The sequence below is a fragment of the Macrosteles quadrilineatus genome, unplaced genomic scaffold (assembly GCF_028750875.1).
Source record: "Macrosteles quadrilineatus isolate MER2022 unplaced genomic scaffold, UCM_ALF_1.0 Scaffold_2__2_contigs__length_208266976, whole genome shotgun sequence".
Taxonomy (NCBI): Eukaryota; Metazoa; Arthropoda; class Insecta; order Hemiptera; family Cicadellidae; genus Macrosteles; species Macrosteles quadrilineatus.
Genome location: NW_026542595.1, coordinates 115989416 through 116010769, shown reverse-complemented (window position 1 = coordinate 116010769; position 21354 = coordinate 115989416). Strand labels below are relative to the sequence as shown.

General features: G+C 33.3%; 1 protein-coding gene across 2 annotated transcripts in view; it reads left to right on the top strand.

Annotated features, from left to right (window-relative positions):
• LOC128986133 (transient receptor potential protein-like) overlaps positions 1–17616 on the top strand; it is a 60143-nt gene extending 42527 nt beyond the window's left edge. For both annotated transcript variants that reach the window (XM_054406293.1, XM_054406294.1), the window contains 4 exons: positions 1114–1309; positions 10470–10637; positions 15434–15656; positions 16062–17616. In XM_054406293.1, the coding sequence (XP_054262268.1) occupies positions 1114–1309; positions 10470–10637; positions 15434–15656; positions 16062–17053 (1579 nt within the window). In that variant the 3' untranslated portion in view covers positions 17054–17616. The remainder of the gene's footprint in view (positions 1–1113; positions 1310–10469; positions 10638–15433; positions 15657–16061) is intronic.
• Positions 17617–21354: the final 3738 nt, after the last annotated feature.

Sequence of the window (21354 nt, the reverse complement as noted above, 5' to 3'; positions counted from 1 at the left end):
GTGAAATCTCAACCTGTGATTAATTTTAATAAATCAAGTTAGACTCTTTTCAACAAAGGCCTATTTAATGTTGCATTATGCTGTTTATTTTCTGGAATGCTTCCCAAATGTTTATCAATTTAACTTTTTAATTCTCATTTGATTTAGTTAGCACTGCCATTTTCGTAAATTGTAAGTAGTTACAGTTTGAAAATCAATAAACGGTATCAGCATTCTGACACATACTTTCTCCCATAAGTTTGTCAACAACCTTTATCATGTGTAAGCGGTGAGAGTAAATATACGGAAATGGAATTTGTACAATTTTGCTCATTTTTTAAAAGAATATAACATACAAAATTTTTATCAAAATCGTTCGGGCCATTTTTGGGAAAATCCTATTATTCCCTTTTTTATGGGGTTTTACGGAAAAATCCCATTAAAAAAAAAAATTCTAAAAAATGTAAAAAGCTATCAAAATTGTAAGGACCATAACATACTATGTTAAATCAGGGTTAAATAAGGTTTTTATGGGAAAATAACATAATAAACTTTTGAACCGTAATTTTTACAGAAATGAAATTTGTACCATTTTGTTCAAAATTTAAAGGGCTACAACATACTAAATTTTTATAAAAATCGTCCAGGCCATTTTTGAGAAAATCCGATTTTCCGGTTTTTTTATGGGAAAATCCCCATTAAAAATCAAAATTTTAAACAAAAAAAGACAAAAGCCTGGAGATACCATGGATTAGAACCTACATACCAAATTTCATCAAAATCGGACCACAGGTGTGGTCCCTAGCTCTGTACACATCCAGACACACACACACACACAGACGTCACTTCGAAAACCACTTTTTTGTAAACGAATATATCCACTCAAAACTCAAACTCGAAAATTTTGACGAAAAAATACTTTCTCCATATACTATGGTGTAGGGGGAGAAAGTAAAAATCAGTTTGGCGATGTTTGAATAAGAATTAAAAATAATTATGACTTAATCGATCAATAGCATCCAATATGCCGAGGTACAAATTACACCCTACATTCTTCAGAATGGCTAATATTAGAAAATCACATAGTACTTGTAACCAACAATTTTAAAATAACAAAACTCCAAAATGTTCCAGTTTGTTCGAGACGTCGCAATCCTTGTTTTGGGCCAGTTTTGGACTCGTCGACTTGATGACGTTTGATCTAACCGGGATCAAAGGATTCACAAGGTTCTGGGCGTTGCTCATGTTCGGGAGTTACTCTGTGATTAACATCATAGTGTTGCTCAACATGCTCATCGCCATGATGTCCAACTCATACCAGATCATATCTGTAAGTTGCTCATGTCTGGACCGATATAATAGTCCAGTCTAAGAAGGCACTTGTGCACTGTGCGGGAAAGCTGGATTACAGTGGAAAGTAATACAATTTAATTTCCTCAAAATTGCCAGACACCTAAAACCCTAATCGCACCTAACGGACCTAACTTTGAGTTTGAGAAAAGAGCGTCTTCACCCCACGAAGTGCCTTCTTAGACTGGTCTGGCTATATTTGGTAATCTGGTAAGACCTAACGATCCAATGAGATGTACATATTGCCTCCTTTTTCCTCGGCTTTGACTGCTTCCATTAAGACATTATTTTGGTATCAATTTCGTTTATTCTTAGCCCCCTTTACCCTTAACTTTTGCTATGGTTGAAGCATTGTGTAATTTATGTAAAATGAATTAGATGCTCGTCAGCTTATTTTGTGTAGCTGTCTTTGGTCCGTAGTTAAATTGTCCGTTTTAGATATTTACTAATTTTATTAATTTTCACACTATCAATATTTTGGCCAATGAATATATTATAGGTGTTCTTTAAGTAATTTGGTTTAGTCAGTCTTGGACCTCATGAATTTTGACATCTTCGATAGGTAAAATGGTGAATAGTAGTCAGAGGAGCCTACATTCTTTTCCTGTATAATGCCCTCTGCAGCGTTTGTGATTTGTTTTGCCTTGGCAGAGTTAATACAGTAGCATAGTGTATGTTTTGTGATGTAGAGAAGTTTTTTAGTTCGTTTAAATATTTTATTTGACCATTATAATTCGTACCTAATGCAATGCTTTGTCAATTTTAGTCTATAAAGGATACTTTTATCTATTGTCTCTATAACTCTCTGATTTTCTTGGTAAAGAAGTTCTAAGTTCAACTTTGGAATTAATCCATAGAACAGGTATGCGTTTGTCTACGAGCACATTTTATGCTTTATTATCCATGCTTTCATTCACGTATTTTGTTTATTTATTCATGAATCGCTTGAATTCTTACGACGTAGAGATACTTGAGTATCATCTATTATTACGGACATCCTAACAGTGCTTCATCCTCTTGTGTAGTTTATTCAGGAGTTGTCATTGACAGTAATATACAATGTTCCTAACACCTCGATAAAATCATCACAATAATTTCCTTCTTAGTAGGCTCTCGTGTTATCGAGATAGACGTGTCCTTTTCTGATATCATATTATAATTGTTTACCATTTTCTCACATAATGAGTGCCCATCTCGGGCAATGACAACCCTAGACTTTTCAAAATACAAAAAAGAGCCATCAGATTAATCTTCAATCTTAACGATAGTCTTGCAGATCTGTGTTTCGTTCAAGTAATATGAATCAAATAAAATCAAAATCATATAAACACAAATACTGTGTTGATAATGTCAAATTAGAGGCAGTAGTGCATCATGTAGTGAAAATCGACCGCAATAGAAGAAATGAATGATCGACAATAGACATGCAAAAGATCTTTGTATAAATAGGCTTATTAAATATTTGATTTACAGAGTCAACACATCTAATGAAACTAAAACTAAGTCGCTAAAAATTAAGAGATGAGACTGAAAATAACAGTTTAAATATTAATAGGCTTAATAAATACGTAACAAAATTCTAAAGTTAGATTAACTAAGTAAATATCACAAGATTTTACAAATAAGCTAAATGTCACAGTTCAAAAATTCGTCTACTTTTAAAAAACCTATAAGCTTTTATTACAGTTGATGCTATAAATTAGATGAATTTCAAAAGTTACAAAATACTAATAATTTAAGTAGGAATAAAAACTTATGTGGAAATTAAGACAGGATATTAACTAAGAAGATGCATTTTGTAAGCTAAGTGCGAGTAACAACACAACAAGTTTATATCCTAAGGAAGCTTACAAGGTGACTTTGGGTGTTAAGTGACTTAGTTGAACAGTTTGGCGAGATTAGCATTGTAGTAAGTTAAAACCAACTAAAGATAATGTCTTGAGAATAACCCCAAGGTTAGAAATTGTTTAGACGTTTTCGCAACAAAATATAAAAAACATTTTTCTAATTTACTTAGATAAATACCATCTTGTTCTATGAAATACAAGTGAATATTTGTAATACCATGGCTACATATTTGTGATACCAAGGCAAAATATTTGTGACGCTAGGGCAACATATTTGTGATACTAGGCCTACATACTTGTGACACTAGGGTGACATATTTATGATACTTTGGCTACATATTTGTAATACTATGGCTAAATATTTGTGATACTAATGTTACATAGTTGTGAGTCTATTTATACATAATTTTTATTCTTTGGCCACATATTTGTAATTTCGTGGGTAGATATTTGTGATAACATAGCTAGATAAAATTGTGATACAAGGGTGATACTACGTCTACATATTTGTTATACTATGGTTACATATATTTGTAATGACTTAAATACTAGATCAATCACCATTTTAATTGACATAACATTGTTAATTTTTAAAAAAATGTGTTTATATGATAATTTTATTATATGGATGACATTAAACGAGGACAACAAAATGCATAAATTATCAAAACATTTTGTAGCAATATCATAATTAGCTAAGTACTTATGTGGTTTTACCTCTTAAAATATTATTTCAACTAATTGTAAACGTCTACAATCTCTTGGTGGAACTATTTCACAGAAATTTGAATAATCTGGCTAAAGGACTTTTTAGACAGGTATGTAAAATAGTTCCAATGTATTGAATTCACTGGAAAAGTGATAACTGAAATCGGAAGAGTCAAATTATTCAAAGATTTACTTACAAAGAGAATTTATGTTCTCAGCATGACCTCATACATAACACGGAGGTGAAATGATTGAGTTAATTATGATAAATGTTCCTCACTGCAAGCCCGACGACCAACATGGACGGGATTAAGCTCACACTGTTTAATCTCGTCCTGCTCTTAAAAAAATCAATATTACAAATCAACCATCTTTATTCGTTAGTATACTTTATATACTTTAAAAAGTTTTAGGTTATCTTGAACTAATATTTGTAAGGTTTTCTTGATCGGTTGTTTTATTAAATACCGGTACGCATTTTTTCTCAGATTTGGTCCTAATGATTAATATGTAGGATATAGCTTAGTTCAGTTGCAAAAATAATTCTTAAGCCAGACTGAAGAAGCCTCTGTCCTAAACACATATAATTCTAACTCATAAATTAGTGAAAATACTGTTGTCGTAAAAGTATACAAACCTTAACAATATTTTATAAACACTGTAAAGTCGTTTAGAGTAGAACATATTCACAAAATATAACAGAGAAAATGAAAATGATCATACAGCTGTACTAGCTGATATTACAATAAAACTAACGAATAATAGTTAAGGATCTTTATACTACGAGGAAATATGACATAATGTAAATATGATGAGAAATATGGTTATTAAATCGGACAGCGGGTAGGTACATAGTTTGGGCAACATTCATTGAACAAGAGAAGGCTCTCCACACATACATTAGAGACATGTTGTCATGCAGAACTTGTAGAGAACATCATTGATTATAATAGGGCAGGTCTTGTTTGGGGATGTAATGATTATATGTCTCCAAACTCACAGCTGAGATAGTGAATTTATATTCAGTTGCTCTTGAAATGTTACTTTGAACATTGTTATGTAGTTATTTCTTTGTTTTTCTTTGTTAATAATAAGATTACGTTCTTGAGATTACTCTACATCATCATAATTGTACTTGTTATTAAATTTACGGAAAGTCAATAAAAATAGTTAAAATAACATTTGAAACATACAGTTATGTCACAAGACGGTTAACATATTAAAGATGGCAAGCCATTCTATTGGGTCTTATGTTGATAAGGTGTCCAATCGAAATCTTTACCACTAATCATCTTTTATATGTATTTACCATCTTGAGAGTCATCAATAGTTGTAAATATATTTCAAGAGTTTTAGACATAATTTTATTTGATTCTCGGTCGTTGGTTCGTAAAGCTTCTCTTTTTGAGATCAGGATTATGAGTCCGTTTTAAGGTGGGAAAGAGACAGAAGTTAGAGTAAAGCCCAGACCACTTTAAAATACGATAATGATTTAACAATACATTTTTATTTTAGTCAAGTAAAATAAAAAAGAAAACAAGAAAAACTAAATTAGTTACGAATTAGATAAAACTGTTACAAACACACTGTAACCACAGCACAGTCCGATGAAAAAGAGCTACAAATTATTTGAAATCTTACAAGGTCCCTTGTAGATAAAATGTTTAATTTTAAAGACATATTTGCATTCAAACCACTGTTCAAAGTTGTACGAACATTATCAAAATTAAACGTACAGAGCATTTAATGGGAATATATGTTCCCGTTTATATGTAAAACGTCACATAATTGGTGTGACGTTTTACATATAAACAGGAACATATATTCCCATTAAATTCTCTGTACGTTCACATATACTTTTGAAACTAAATGTCAATTGAAATATTAACACTCAAGTTTTGAATCTTCTAATCCTACAGACTAGGTTTGCCTTTCGATTGTTGGCAATTTGAAAACCAACACGCATTTAACACACGAATTTAATAAGATTTCAAGATTACGAAATTCACAGTCGTCTAGTTGAAGGGAAACCTTTCAAACGGCCTTGAAATTCGAGGGCTTCACACAGTAAGAGACTTATCCACCGCTCTCACTAGTTGTAATACTTAACGTGTGTTATGTGTATTTATCGTAGGATTAAGGTTCCAAATTCTTCTTTCTTCTGTTCACAAAAACAATCCTTTGTACCTTTGATTGATTATTTTTGTCCAAAATAATATAATCATAGTCCCGTCATAAGATATTGAAGAAAAACAGTGTGTTTAGTTAGATGCTATTTTGGAATTCAAGACATTTCCAGACTTGTTATTTCAACTATATTTATCGAATCTCGATTCCGATACCATTTTTTTAGTTTTTAAAAATCTTATAAATTAGTTGCTTAAACTGCACCAACTCTATGTCATCAAGTATTTTTGAGATAAAGAGGTGTTTTTCAAAGTAAATGAAAAAATAATGCAACAATAAAAATTCTAACCTTCTTTACACATTAGATAACTACCTTGATAAGGTAAATGAAGATCTAACGACGGGAGTGAAGGAGCTTTGAGAATTTGAGTTGTTGAAGTACTGATAACTAGTTATACATTGACTGTACATATAAAAATTTAATGTCGTCTATATGTGTTTAGTCTTTCGCAAAAGATTGTATTTTTTTATATTCAAATGTTTTCACACACACATTGTTAATATGAATAAAAGTTTGTACAAATCTTTCTAAATGTAATAAAGTACTTTTCGATTTGATACTAAACGTTTAACTGCATTGTTAAAATTAAATTTGGTGTCTAAACTTTTAGGTTTTCCGGTTTTCCAAAATTTTAAAGTTCAAAGGTTTGTAGTGTAAATCTTTCAAAATGTTCTTACAATGCTCTTGCTCTTGTTGTTTTGATATTTAAACGTTTTTCCTGCACTGTCAAAATTAAATTTACGGTCTTTTTAATAAGGACTTCCAAAATGTAAAAAGTTAGTATAAATCTTTGGAAATTAAAAAAAAAACTTTTGTCAGTTTGGTATACAAATGTTCTTTTCTGCACTGCAAACATTAAATTTTACGTCTGATTTTTGAAAGATAGATCTTTTATGATAGTTAAAATAAAAAGTTTAGAGTATAAATCTTTAAAAATAAAAATAAAATTGTCTTGTCAAATTGAGATTTAAATGCTTTTTCTGCACTGTAAAAATTAAATTTCTTGACTGCGTTATTATAAAGTCTACCAAAATGTTAACAGTTAGTATAAATATTTCAAAATTTAAACAAAGTTCTCTTCAATTTGATTTTCAAATTATTTCCTTCACTACACAAATTTTAATTTGATGTCTGAAATGTTTACGACATCTTCCAACATGTTAAAAAGTGTAAATGTTCTTAAGGATTTTACATTCAAATGTTTTTCATGCACTCTTAAAATTAAACTACCTGTTAAGTTTAATTTTTAGAGTTAAAGGTTAAACGTTTGTAGTACATGTAAATCTTTCAAAATGTAAAAATATTCTTATTGATTTGATATTTAAATGCTTTTCCTACCCTTAAAAGAACAACATGCTGTTAAAATGTGATTAAGTGAAATAGTAAGTAAAATAATAATCCAAAGATGTTAATCGTAAAATATGAATAATAATAATAATTAGTTAATGTACAAAAACATAGCAGCTTGCTTTGTAATAACTTTTGGTAACAAAATCATAAAATAATTACATCCAAGATACTACTAAGAACCATTACACCCAAAGACCATTCAGTTAACGGGTTTCAAAATCACAAGCTTCTATACAAATGAGGCTATCATTAGAAAGGCTAATATAATACTTCTTTTAAAATTTGTACAGATACATTTGGATTTAGGAATCTAAAGAATCTCTAAAATAGCACACTCACTAAAGGGGTTTTCATTTTACTATTCCTTTAATATAGGTATAGGTGTACTAACAATGTTTTTTGAGGAGGTCCACAATATATTTCATCAGGAAGGCTCTTGTGTTGCCTTTCAATAGGCCCTTTGCTAGATTTTGAGCATAAAGTTAATTTGTTGTAATATCTTCCATTCAACTTTTTGCAGTTCCCCCAAATGGTCCAGCTATATTTTGTGGAACCATGGTAACTGAGGATGGGAAGAAGAAGAAAATCAACCTTGCTGTAGAGCCTTTTAAACCTATCAATACTTCCCTGTATCTTTGTGACAATAAGGTCAGAAGTACAAGTCATAGTCTTTATCTAACAATGCTAAATAAATTAAAGTCTGTCAAAAAGACAACTCTCGTTATTTTAAAATATTAGTTATTTTTAGGTTAAGTTATTTCAATCAAAAATTCAACTTGTCTTTCTCCAGGGCAGCAAGGGTTTGGTGTAAATGTCAGACATTATCCCATTCCTTCTCCTCTGAGATTCAGAGCAATAACCTCTGAGTAATTTTTGACTTTCAGCAATGTACATCTTCCTCTCTTTCCCTTCTTCGGTTACCTTCGTTCCATTTGAATTTAGGAATCTCAAGAATCTATACAATAGCATACTCGCAAAAGGGGTTACTTGGGGTAATATCTTCCATTCAACTTGGATATTGGCCTATAAATAATAAATATTTTGAAATAACGAGAACTGTATTTTTTAAACACTTTTTTGTGAAATATTAGATCTGACATTGACGTTTAGTTATTTATTTAGCAATGTTAGATAAAGACTATAACTTTTACTTCTGACCTTGTTGTCACAAAGATATAGGGAGGTATTGATAGGTTTAAAAGGCTCGACAGCAAGGTTGACTTTCTTCTTCTTCCCTTCTTCAGTTACCATGGTTCCAAAAAATATTGCCAGACCATTTGGGGAACTGCAACAAGTTGAATGGAAGATATTACAACAAGTTAACTTTATGCTCAAAATCTAGCAAAGGGCCTAATGAAATGCAACACAAGAGTCTTCCTGATGAAATAGATTGTGGACCTCCTCAAAAAACATTGTTAGTACACCTATACCTATATTAAAGGAATAGTATAAGGAAAATCCCTTGGTGAGTATGCTATTGTAGAGATTCTTTAGATTCCTAAATCCAAATGTATCCGTACAAATTTTAAAAGAAGTATTAGCCATTCCAATGGTGGCTTTATTTCTATAGAAGCTTGTGATTTTGAAACCCGTTCGCTGAATGGTCTTTGGGTCTAATGGTTCTTAGTAGCATCTTGGATTTAATTATTTTATGATTTTGTTACCAAAAGTTACTACAAAGCAAGCTGCTATGTTTTGTAAAATTAACTCGATATTATTATTGATATTTTACGATCAATATCTTTGGATTATTATTTTACTTACTATTTCACTCAATCACATTTTAACAGCAATTTGTTTTTTTATGGGTAGGAAAAGCATTTAAATATCAAATCAATAAGAATCTTTTTACATTTTCAAATATTTAAATATACTACCAACGTTTAACCTTTATCTTGTTGAGTTTAGTTTTAGAGTGCAGGAAAAACATTTGAATATAAAATCGATAAGAACATTTACACTTTTTAACATGTTGGAAGATGTTATGAACATTTCAGACATCAAATTAAAAGTTTTGCAGTCAAGTAAATTATTTAAAAATTAAATTGACAAGAACTTTGTTTGAATTTTGAAATATTTATACTCTTCTAACATTTCGGAAGACTTTATTAAAACGCAGACTATCAATTAAATTTTTACAGTGCAGAAAAAGCATTTAAATGTCAATTTGACAGGACAAATCTTTCTTATATTTTTAAATATTTACACTCTAAACTTCTAACTTTTAACATATTGTAAGACTTTTTGGAAAATGAAGACAACAAATTTATTGTTTGCAGTTCAGAAAAAAAACATTTGTATACTAAATCAAATACAAACTTCCACGTCCACTGCAATCGCGGCAATATTTTGATTATTCTCGGAGGCCGTGTAGACATCATCGTCGATTCCCCCGGTCATAGAAATGTGATCGTCGTCTTGTGCGATCATGGAAAATCATGAATTATTTTATTGTATATTACATGGTCCATAAAACTCCTCACTGTGACAACAAAAAGAGACTAAATCCAGACTTTTCAAGAACATTTTGAAACTTAATACTGATTCTCGACAATTAGACACCATGAAAAGGTATGAAAGAGCAAGTTATTCCAATTACAAAATCAGTAATAAACGGTATCAGCAATTTGAGTTTTACTTTCTTCTAATAGCATGTCAACAACTCTTAATTGCAATGGGAGTAATTATGATATTTTATGGGAAAAATCACATAATTTGCAATCTTTTAAACCGTAATTTTTATAGCAAAATGGATTGTAAAATTTTATCTGAAGTCTAGCATACTAAACTTTAATCAAAATTCGTCTGGCAGTTTTTTTTCACAAACCTAGTTTCCCGTTTTTATGGGAAAATCTAAGGAATTGCAAATGAAGTCAATTCGGAGTAACGAGCGAGGGGATTAACAGGACATCCCTGTACACTGTTTACTTGTATTTCCTTCACCTTTCCAAGTACTGACTGTGTATGGTTTTGCTTCGCATAAACAATAATACTTAGGACCATTCTGCTTCAATAACTTTTGAACCCTAATGGTGTGTGGTTTACAGGAACGTTCTGACACCGAATGGAAGTTTGCCCGCAGTGGACTCTGGATAAGTTATTTCGACGACGGAAACACCCTGCCTCCGCCGTTCAACTTGTTCCCAACCATGAAGAATGTCAACAACTGGTTGTCTTGTGGCACCGCCAATAAGAAAAGCTCAGGCTCTGTGGTGGTCAGTACTGTAGTTCTATTGGGGTTTCAGGAAATGTAACATGGGAATGAAATGATCATTAAGGCTTTAACGATTAAATTCACACTAGAGTGGGTCTTAATGGGTTTCACATTGCAAACATGGTATGTCGACGTTTTGGCCTCTTTGCAAAGGTCCACTCTCAGAGTTACGGGACATTCATAATGGCGTTGGCTACGAGAGCGCTTATTACATCGGTGAGAATCCTGCGTCAGAGGATAGTATAGTTTCTATTCGTCCCTTACGAATGAAGAAGACTGACTGGGATTGTTAAATGCTTTAAAGTCACTGTGGATGGTTCATGAAAGTAAAAACAAACCGTACAACAGTATCCTCCATCTGAAGAAGTAGTTGGCATTGAATAAATTAAATCTGTATCACTCAAGGCGAAAGTCGCTTCCTATTCAGTCTTCATCTAAATACTAGTAAGGTGACAATTAGCAAGTTAACTCTCTGCCATCAACGTAAGAGTTTGTAAAGACTTTGGAAAAATTATAGCAATAGAGTTCAAAAAGTGACTCAAAGTTATTCAAGTCAGGAAATTATTCATTTTTAATCCTACTAGTATTAAAGTAGGTCCTTTGATTTGTCAACGTGTTGACCCAGCAGACCATGTACCAATACCACTCGTCCTTCCTATATTTTGGTCTTCTGCCCACATCAGTCCCGAGCGAACTCTTTCTTTAACGAACAAAGTGAAGTCGTCGACTTAGGCAAAATGGGGACCTACTCAATTCAGCCCCCTGCCTAAGTTACTTCCAGTCTTCTCTCTAGTCACAATGATTCCCTTCTTCGTTTTTTTTTCTTTCACCTCTTTTAAATTTAGCATGCATTCTTTAACCATTTAAGGTGATGGGTTCAATTTTCCCCTTGGTGTTGCCACAAGTTGCAATTGACAAGGGTTTTGTTAAAAATCTTTATGAGGTGACATTCGTGCTGATCTGCCGTTTTGGGCACCCATCAATTACTGGCAGTTAAAATTATATCTTTTAATGTTTGTGGGTTAAAAGCTATTAGCAATAATTGTGATTTTTTTGAGTTTATTAACAAATATGATGTAATTATTTTGTTGGAAACTTTTATTTCAGAGGAGGATAAAGAATGGATTGGGTCTAAGTTTAAGAGTTTTAATATTTATTCTGAGTTTGCTGTTAGATTTCAAAACTATGGTAGATATATCGGTGGACTGGTTGTGTTGTTAAACTCGGTGTCACGGTTTATAAATAATTTACATTTTAAAGTAGTAAATGGTATAATTGTGGTAGAAGCTAAGTTACTAGAAAATGAGCAGAGTATGCTTCTGATTCCTGTTTATTTAAATTTTAATAATTGGACTTATGATTTCCATAGATTAATTGAAACTGTAGACCATCTTCATAGTGAAAATATTATTATTATAGGGGATTTAAATGCGCGCATTGGGCAGGAAACAAAGGATATGCTTGATGGTGCTATTAACTGGTCTAATGATAGGTTATCAGAACAAAGAAAATCCAAAGATATTAAGGTAAATAGTAGAGGCAGGAAATTAATCGAGTTCAGTGAAAACAATGGATTTACAGTTTTAAATGGGCGATCTTGCAGTGATTTAGAGGGAGAGTACACTTTCATCGGTTCCAGGGGATGTTCAGTCATAGATTTAGCTTTGGTTTCAGCTGGTTGTCTGCACTTGGTCCACGACTTTAAAGTGGTGGCATACCCAGGTTCAGATCACCTGCCAATAGAAGTCAGCTTTTGTGTTGGTGGTCCTGGTGCGGTGGTTGGGAAGGGGGGGAGTCTGGTCCCTTTGTTGCCGAAACTAAATTGGAAGCTACAAGATTGCGACGATTTCCGCAAAAACCTGAGCGCTTTTGCCTCTCAAATTGAATTCACTGATAATAACCAGGATAATGTGGACCTGATTATTGCAACAATTAAAAGCGCAGCGAAAGGGAATTGCATTGTTCCAAAAGATAAGGTTTTACATAGCAAACAACCGTGGTTTGATTTTGATTGTTTAGTAGTTCGTAAGACCTTGTTTCGCCAACTTAACTTGTTCCGTAAGACTAACTCTGAATTGGTTAAGTTAAAATATCTGGAGAGCCAAAGACATTTCAAAAAGATGTGTAGGAATAAGAAAAAGCTATATTTTGATCAGTTAATCGACGGCGTTAGAAATGTGAAGGACTCAAAATCGTTCTGGAAAGCCATGAATGTTTTAAAGATAAAGGATCGAGATAAGGGCGTGGGAAACATTGCACCAGATAAGTGGGTCAACCACTTTCAGAATTTGCTTAACCCGCCGCTGTCGTCTGCTTGCGTCAGTTATGCGCTCCCTCTATTTGAGGACAATGACCTTGATTGCAATTTTACACTGCTGGAATTAAAAGCCGTGCTCTCAGGAGTAGGATGTAATAAGGCTCCAGGTGTAGACAGGGTGCCGTATGAGTTTTTTAAAAATTCTCCTGATGTTTTTATGTTGAAGTTATTAGATGTTTACAATAAAATGTTTTTCGAATGCAATTTAGCTCACAGTTTTAAAAAATCCATTATCTTTCCTTTACATAAAAAGGGGGATATTAATCAGGTTGAAAATTACAGGGGTTTGTCATTCATCGATTGCATTTGTAAAATATTTGTAAGTTTAATGAACAATAGATTGACTGAGTGGGTTGAAAAACGTAAACTTTTAACAGAATTCCAAGCAGGGTTTAGACAAGGTTATTCAACAGTGGATAATATCTTTAATCTTTATTCTATTTTAAGTTTGCAGCTTAATGTTAAGAGGGGAAAGGTGTTTGCATTTTTTGTGGATTTTTCGTCGGCTTTCGACACAATAGATAGGAATGCTTTGATATTTAAATTATCGTGCCTAGGTGTGTCGACGAAAATGATTGAAGTGATAAAAAATATGTATACGGGTACAGTTTCAAGTGTTTGGTGTAAGGAGGGGGTTACTGTACCTTTCAGCACAAATGTGGGTCTGAGGCAAGGTTGTATCAGCTCTCCGATTGCGTTCAGTTTATTTATAAATGACATGCCTGATTTTATTGGGGGAGGTCTTCATTGTGCAGGCAGAAAAATCAATATGTTGATGTACGCAGATGATATAGTATTTTTGGCTCCTACGGCGACCTGTCTACAGCTGATGATTTCAAATTTAGAAAAATATTGTGATAATTGGAATTTAAAAGTGAATCTAACAAAATCAAAGATAATAGTTTTTAGGAAAGGGGGGAAATTGGATAAAAATTGTAAGTGGTTTTATAAGGGGAATCCTGTAGAAATTGTAAATGAATATAAATATTTAGGTGTTTTGTTCACGACATCCTTATCCTGGGAGACACATTTTAAGGAGAAATCTAGAATAGCAAAGTTTGCTATAAGCTCATCATGGTCAAGATTGTTAAATTGTAGGACTGCTTCTTTTAGTTCAAAATGTATTTGTTTTAATTCCATTATTAGATCCATTTTGTGTTACAGTGCACAAGTTTGGGGTTGTTACGAAAGTGCACAGGTAGAAGCCGTTCAAAGGAAGTTCATTAAAAAGTTGTTAAATTTGCCTAGAAATACCGAAAATTATGTTTTGTATTTAGAGACAAATTTTGAAAAATTGCATATATTCACATTAGGTCAAAATATAAATTATTTAAAGAAAATCATGTTTAAAATGTCAACAGATCGTTTGCCTAGAGCTTTGTTAGGAGAAATTATTACAAAGAATGTTGGTTGTATTTCACTCTGGAAATTACTTGGTAGGAAGTTTGATATTGATATTGATTTTAAGTCGTGGGAACAACAGAGGGAGCGGGTGGTGGCGCAGCTTACGACAGTGGTCGAGTGCGAGAGAGAGCGATGGCGTGGTTTTTGTGTAGGGCAAGCGATGACAGCGCGATATCGAGACCAGTACTTGCTCCTTGACCTTGACCGCGGCGGCAGGACATTGCTGACTGATAAGGCTGACATTGGACTTGTGTCGTGGCTTATTAAGGCTAGAGCTCAGCTGATTCATTTGAATTATAAGCCATGGAATGATGGAAGTGGGCTTTGCTCCCTTTGTAATTTAAATAAAGATGAAACAGTATTTCATTTTGTAGCAGAATGTCCAATTTTAAAAAACATTAGATTTAAATGGTTGGGTAGACATTTCTTGGCTCAAGCTGAGTTTATTTCATATTTAAATGGGGAGGATTGGAGTTTTTTCTGTAAATTTTTAAGGGAGGCTTGGTTTTATAGATGGGATTTAATCCAAGAATTTAATTTTTAATACGACTCTCTGCTGCATGTACCATAGTTAGACGTTACTTATTTAATTGTTTTTTTTTTCCTTATGCATATATATATATTAAAAATGTTTTTTGTAAATGAAGTTAAAAGTGTATAAATGATTGTTTTTTTCCTTTTATATTACTGTACAGTTGGAATTGTTTTATTTTTTGTTAAGGAGAAGGTCTGTATGTTGCCAACCAAACAGACGGTCAACATTGACCATTGTTTAATAAGTGTTAGGTTTTTTATTTTAGCAGTACCTATGATTTTATTTTATTTTATGTGCAAGTTAGTGTTGTATATGTTGTACATATGGAGGTAGACTGTATTATGTAATTATGATTATTATGTACAATAAAGCACTTTTTCATTTCATTTCATTTCATTCATTACTGGCAGTAATACTTTTCTTACTTGAAGTATATTGTTATAACTTGTTAAAAGAACTTACAAGCTGGAGTGTCTAAATGTCTTAATTTCCTCATGCTTGGAAGTACTTTGTTGTGGATACAACGATTGTGTTTTCACAGAAAAAATCGCGTGAGAAAGCTAAGGATCGGCATGACACGGTGATGCGGCTGCTTGTGAGGCGTTACGTCACGGCCGAGCAACGCAAACGAGATGACTTTGGCATTACGGAGGATGACGTAATGGAGATCCGACAAGACATTTCCACCCTGCGATACGAGCTCATCGACATCCTGCGCTCCAACGGCATGAAGACTCCCAACGTCAACCAAGGAGATAACTCTTGTGCGTATAGATTATTTTTTAGCTTATGACTTCTCTTTTTTGTTTTTCTTCTTAATTGCAGGTCCTCGGAGGATTTCTTTTTGTTTCAGTCACCTGGTTCTTTATAATTAGTAAGGAGGTACTTGTTTCGGGTGTTTATTATTCCAAAAATTGCAAAATGATCTATGTGTCAGCACTTTGTTTGGGATTTTCGATTATTCAAGAATGAGGGCTGTTTCACTTTTCAGATATAAAAGCGTCTTGTTCTGAAGTATCCGAAAAATACTTGCTGCAAAATTAATATGACGAGTGGAAAGTTTAAAGGGCCACTCCGATCTTGTAGCAAATGTGAACAAATGGTAAGTACTGAATAGGTAAAATGCCTTATTACTCACTCATGTAACATTATAATATTGATTGTTTCAGTGGCTGGCAAGAAAGGCAGAGTGATGGAAAGACGATTGATGAAAGATTTCCAGATCGGTCTTGTGGAAGGAATCATCAATGAGGTAATCCAGTCGGAGAAGGGTCCAAAGGATGTGTTCAGCAAGATCGCTCAAGCCATCGGACGAAAGGCAGGGTCCAGCAAGAACAAGAAGGATTGGAACGAAATCGTCAGAAAGAACACTGGGAAGAGAGATCCGATCGGAAGCACAGCAGAGTTCCACCAACGGCTGTCTAGGCAGAGTTTGCGAAGGCATATCATCGAAAACAAGGCGGACATGGACCCAGAGAGGTTAGTCGAGTACAACCCGATGTTGTCTACAGTGAGTCCTGCGACTAGAGTCGCCTACGCCAAGTTCAAGATGCCGAAGATAAAACAAGAGTTTGACCAGAAGGAGACCAGTGGAGCGAGCGAGACTAATTCTCAAGCTGGAGACGACGATGTATTTCAAGGACCAGCTTCTGTGAAGAAGGTGTCGGAGACAAAACAAGACTCGATTGTAAGACCTCGTCCTCGTCCTTCAATTCCGTCGATTACGAGTGTCGCATCACAGAAAAGCGTGCCGTCCGTTGAACCCGCTAAAGCTACTCAGAAAGATACTCCGCCTCAGTTACAAGCTGCACCGAGTACTCAAGCTTCTGTCCGGAGGGAGTTTAGACCAAGGACTCCGATACCGGAAGATCCCAGAGAGGATATGGCAAGTCCTGAGCCTTTGACACCAAAAAGTAGCACTTCTTCCAAACCAACCACTCCTCGACCACCGAGCAGAACTTCTACAGGTTCTAAATCAGAAGGTAAAGAAGAGGTGAAGAAAGATGAGAAGACAGAGGTAAAGAAAGATGAGAAGAAAGAGGTGAAGAAGGATGAAGCACCAAAACCATCAACTAGCACAGAACCTAGAAGACCTGCAGGACCACCGAAATCTGGAGGGAAATCAAAGGTTACTGGAGAAGTTCTACATGGGTGGTTGTAAAATAACTTTGTTCTGTTCGTTTGTATTGGAGTATAAATAAGATGGAAACTATTTTAAAATATCTTTGGAGTATTTAAATGGTTTCAGTTCTACACAGGGGTTCAATCAAAACTTGACTAACTTTTTTAAAGGGGCCAATATTAAATTTGGTATGTTTTGGGTTGAGAAGAATAAAATGTGGCAAATAAAAATCTAAGCAGCTTCAAATAGAAAGGCAAAGAGCTGGTGCAAAGTTCAAAGATTTTGTGATCTTTTTTGGAATCTTTGAGGTCTTGTACTCAAAACATTGTATGGAAAACATTTCAACAGAAAATTTACCTTTAGTACATGTTTCTAGAATAAAATTTGCTCTGAAGGACAGTTATAAGTACAACCTGTAGAATATGGAATATGTTTGTCAACTTTATTTATACTCCTCACATAAACACTTGTAATATTTATTTTTAGTTTGTACGTATTCTTTACATTTTTGCCAATACAAGGTAGTGCTAACAGAATTGTAAATGGTATGGTTGAATTTTTCACACAAATTTGTGTCTGTTGAAATAAATGTATTTATGGAACTTGTTAGCATCTATTTTGTCTCACATCTCTCACACCAATTCAATTGTACGAGTATCATCCTTTAAAAAGTATAAATAGGTAATCCATAAAACGGGTAGTAAAGGCCTGTGCTCGTCAGCTTCATGGTTTTTTGCCTAATATCGTCTGCTCAAAGTCAAGTCTTTAACCAGCTGGAGTAAGATAATTAAAATATCAGACATATTTTATTTAAGCTTAACTGAAATTTTCCAAAGAGCATACTTCTTCTTTCTCCAAGTGCCTTTTATTCTCTTACTAAATGTGTGGCAGTTTCATCAAAGTGTGCAAGGTGTTTCTGAGTCCACTTTTTCCTGCGTCCCTGGCGATTTCCTGACTTATCCAGCAGAATTGTTATGTACATGTAACAGAGTTAGGGATCTTTATTTTGCCAGTTACCGGACTTTTCATTCCTTTCTGTAACTTGTGACAAGAAACTCTCTTGAGCACCACGTAATTGTTTTCCCAGAATCGAGGAAAAACCTGAATAGATTTCCTCACAAGTATTGAGGTTAACTAGTCTATTATCTTGCGACCAGATTAGGAACAAAGCATTGCGAAGAGTTACCATTGGTATGAGAAGAGTGTTGTGCTTGGGAAGAATTAACTTGAGTAGTGACCATTGCAACGTCATGGGAGAGTATTTCTTGTTGACTAAACAAGGATTTTGATCAAAGTTCTGCCTGCCATGCGGTAGAAAATAGCTCAAATAATCTTGCTGTATTCAGTGATGACACCATTGAAGACAAGAGGGACCAACCAACAATCAGATGGGTGATATTCTGAAGAGGCCGTAACATACTTGAGGAGGGTATCATTGAACTTCCGTAACCACCGCTATTAACATTGCTCTGTGGAATTCATCCCTTCAGCATGGAGCACAAGTCTTTCCAAGGCTGAAAGCAGAAGAGACTGGAAAAGAAGAGCTAGATAAGATGGAGAAGAAAGTTTTGATCAGCAAGAAAGGAAATTTGCTGATCACAGAACCCAGATCAGAATAGAAGGGAACTGGGGTTTGGCTAGGGTACCTCGGGGTTGCCAGCCCTAAGGGCCTCCCGTATGGTTGAAAGCCAACCACCCCTGAGGTATTCTAAGGATTAATAAATTTTAGAATATAGTGTAGTTGTTTAAAATATCTTACTTTATTACTTTTAAGGTGAATCAAAAAGTTTTCTTTTAACTGAGCCTTAGAAACGTCTATGTCCAAATTGGATTACAAATTTTAATATTCTTGCGGAACTAAGTGAAACTTGAAAATTTAAAGATATATGGCTGAAACTTGCATTATAAACAATAAAACCCAGGTTACAACCATTTTCTTTTGAACTTTATGCTTCTCCAGGTTTCGCACAACCTGTAATAGCACCAAGTTGTTACTGATTTTGAATGGACAATGAAAACTTTCAATTATAAAATTAATAAAATGACTCTCAAAGAACAAGGCTATTATAAACAACAAAATTTTCAGATATCTTGAATTTGCTACAAGGATCATATGAAAGTTAAATAATGTCAATGTTTCCTAAAATTATAAAGTGGAAGGGAAATAAATCAAAACCGGATTCCATCATGAAAATAATGGTCTTTTATTAGTATTCAGTCTCTATAGTAGTAATATTTGATCACAAATGACAAAATCATGGTCTAACACAACAATACTGGGTATCGCTAAGACTTTAGTATTTCACATGAATAACATTCAGTATAGTTTTAACATGATAAACAAAATAACACTGTATGTGAGCGAATGGATTATACTGTAATATTAATTCAAATTGGGTTTCTTCAGTTTTAATTTATGACTAAAACAGCCTAAAATTGATTATAAGGCAAGGCCTTGTGGTTGATTAAGAGGTTTTTGGAAAGGGGTGAAGTTTAGGTAGCTTATCTGAGAAAATAAAGGAATTTACGTCTTACAGATACACTAAAAAGGCCACACAACATGAAACTGAAATTTTTTCCTGAGAAGGACTTCTTCAGTAGAGATTAATGGGAAAAGATTTGACAAGTTGAAGAAAAAAATCTTGTAGGTTAACTCGCTTAATAAGTCTAACACAAGGACTAAAAATCAGAGTTATGATATGCAACGCTTTTGGTATCTATAAGCTCCTAGACAAAAACTAAATGAATCATAAAATATATCAAAGCGGAGAATCAATAAAAAGACTTGTAAAAAAAACCCCGTACTTTATAGAAAAGACAATTTTAAAATTTAATGAACATATTCTTTACACTTATTAATTTGTGGTATCGAAACAAAAATACACACGCAAAAATACTCACATACAGCATAAACTCTGCCATAAACGAATCCTATTACACAGCCAAATTTATTGAATACCTACACATCGAAAACTAACTTCTCGTAATTAAATAGTTTATCACATGGATTTAACACCAAAATTCAAAATTAAATTCACAAGAATACATCATATTGCTTTACATATTGCAAGTGAAATTCTTAGACCTCGAAAAGATGAACGCACACTATAGTTTTACAAGATGAGCTTCGGTTCTTAGTTATATATTGTAAATGTATCCAATATGTACAATTGTTAACCATAAAATTAGACAATACATGATAATACAGGAAGGAATAAAAGGTTTTCCTTGCTGTGCCATGAAAGTTTTACCATAAATTAAATCTTTGACTATTGATAATATGAAGTAGATATTCATTTTATTAAGTGAAGCCAGATTTAGAACGAGAAAGAACTTAGTGCATTCAAGTACTGAAAGTAAGTGCTGAGGTTAACGATTCAGTTTGTATTAAATTCAGTTTAAAAATGGCACTATGGATGAGCCATACAACTATGTTCTTTTTCAGTGAAACCGGCTATATCCTTGTCCATATAGATTGAATATCTACTTCAATATACAGGGTGGACCAATGCTTCTAGGTGTTGACATTGCTTCGGCAAAAACCTCAAACAAACAAACTCAACCAGGGATTAAAATACTTTCCAGTTAATTTTCTAAAAGTGAAGCTGTGCCGATTAATTGTTGATGTGTTTAGTGCGTAGAATACCTCTACCGAACATCTCTCACTCTATAATTTAGTAACACAACTTTTTAATGCACATTCTAAAACAGTATCAAGAGAAATCAATAGATACAATTTAAAATCCTTAAAAGTCAAAGAAACAGAATGAATTACCGATTAATTATTGATATGAATATTTTAACTGGAATAACTCTTTTAGAAAAAGGATCAAAGAATTTTTATCGGGATTGCAGAAAATGTGGCATCATCACTTTGAAGTGTTTTCCATTTCTTGCCTGGGTATTAAAAAAAGTTCAAAAGTCTTGCAATTGTCATAGAAAAACAAAAATCAAATTTTGAATAAAAATTGTGCATGTACAGAGATAGACAATTTACAGGGCATAATTTTAAAAAATATATAATTATTTATAGTTGGCGACAGCATTTAACTTATACTTCACTATACAAGGTAGATAATATATAATATTTTGAGGTGTTAAATTCTTTGAAATAGAAACAAACAACCAAAATGGCACAAAACTTATCTTAAGTTTACAAGAAAAATTAAGTTAATTACAAGTTAAGATTTCTTAAGAGAATTATATCTTATCCTATTTGGTGGTGTTTAGATATTAAGTATCTTAGATATAGACAACAAACAATAGATAGAAAAATAATAAGTAATTCCTCCATATTTATAAAGTTTAACTCTGTCAAATTATAAGCTCTTTCCAATTTC